The 1111-nt window shown below is 65.1% G+C and overlaps 1 protein-coding gene across 1 annotated transcript; it reads right to left on the bottom strand.

The window, feature by feature from the left end:
* Positions 1-11: 11 nt before the first annotated feature.
* On the bottom strand, positions 12-1109 carry INHA (inhibin, alpha; the record flags this gene model as incomplete). The annotated part of the gene is made up of 2 exons (XM_009884214.1): positions 12-283; positions 914-1109. Coding segments are annotated over 2 exons (468 nt in total), but the record flags the coding sequence as incomplete, so codon positions are not given.
* Positions 1110-1111: the final 2 nt, after the last annotated feature.

The following is a 1111-nucleotide window of genomic DNA, read 5'->3' as shown; positions in this document are numbered from 1 at the left end:
AGTGTCTGTGAGGCCTGGGGCAGCAGCGCCGGGGCGAAGTGAAACACTGTCCAGTCCTCGGGTGTCCGCACCGCCGTGGCCGTCACCGGCATGCGGCCCTGTGGCGACAGGGTCAGCACATCAGGGGCTGAGTGGTTGGGGGCAGCCGAGGGGCCGGTGTAAAACCAGAGCTGGGCAGAGGTCACCGCACAGCTCAGGGTGTGCGCCGAGGGCTGGAAGAGGTAGGTGAAAATCCCTTCTTCCTCCAGCAGCTTGTCCGGCTGCATGGGCTCACAGGGCATGTCTGCGGGGGGACAAAGATGCTCAGGGTGCGTGCCCAAACCCGGGGAGGGTCCCTGACACTAGGATGGAGGTGGGGTGTTGCAGAGGATCCCCAGGGTGCTGGCAGGTCACCCAGAAGCCGGCACAGGCTGTGGCAGGGTGCAGAAGCTGATATCTAGTGCTATGCAGCAGCCACAGCACTGCGCCCCACAGTTGAGCCCCGCTGTGCCCTGGGCTGGTCCATTACTGCTGACCCCGTCCCCCAGTGTCCTGCCCCGTAGCTGGGCATCCTGCCCTGTTTCTTAGTATCCCATCCCGTTTCCCAGCATCCTGCCCCATTCCCTAGCATCCCGCCCTATCCCACCCCATCTCTGCGTCTCCTACCCGGCCCAGCCATTCCCCTGCCTGTCCACCCTCTTGTGCCGCCTGCCCCTCTCCCTGCCCGTGCCCTGGGCTGCTCTGCCTGTCCACGCCGGCCATCCCTTTCCACCACCTGGCTCTCCACCGTCCCGCCATGCCCCAGCCTGGTGTAACCTCTTTCTCCCCTCCCCAGACCCCCTCAGCAGCCCCTCCATCCTGCTGTATCCCCACTGTCCAAGCCCTGACCCTGCTTCACCCCTCCACCCTCTCCATCCCATGAGGGCATTCTCACCTGTGGAAGGGAAGAGGATCACCTGGGAGGTGTCCTCCGGCTCGTTGAGCTCGACTTTGGTGTTTTCAAGGACGTCTCTCCGGTGCACCCTCCTCGCCTCCTTCTGGGGCTCCTCCTGGAGAAGCGGGGGGTTCAGATGCTCCAGCACCCGAGCCCGCACCTTGGCCAGGATGAGCTGCCGATCGGCAACGGCCCCGG

Source organism: Charadrius vociferus, unplaced genomic scaffold (assembly GCF_000708025.1).
Source record: "Charadrius vociferus isolate BGI_N301 unplaced genomic scaffold, ASM70802v2 scaffold1020, whole genome shotgun sequence".
Taxonomy (NCBI): Eukaryota; Metazoa; Chordata; class Aves; order Charadriiformes; family Charadriidae; genus Charadrius; species Charadrius vociferus.
The sequence above is the reverse complement of the archived record's forward strand: the minus strand, read 5'-3'. Positions and strand labels throughout refer to the sequence as shown.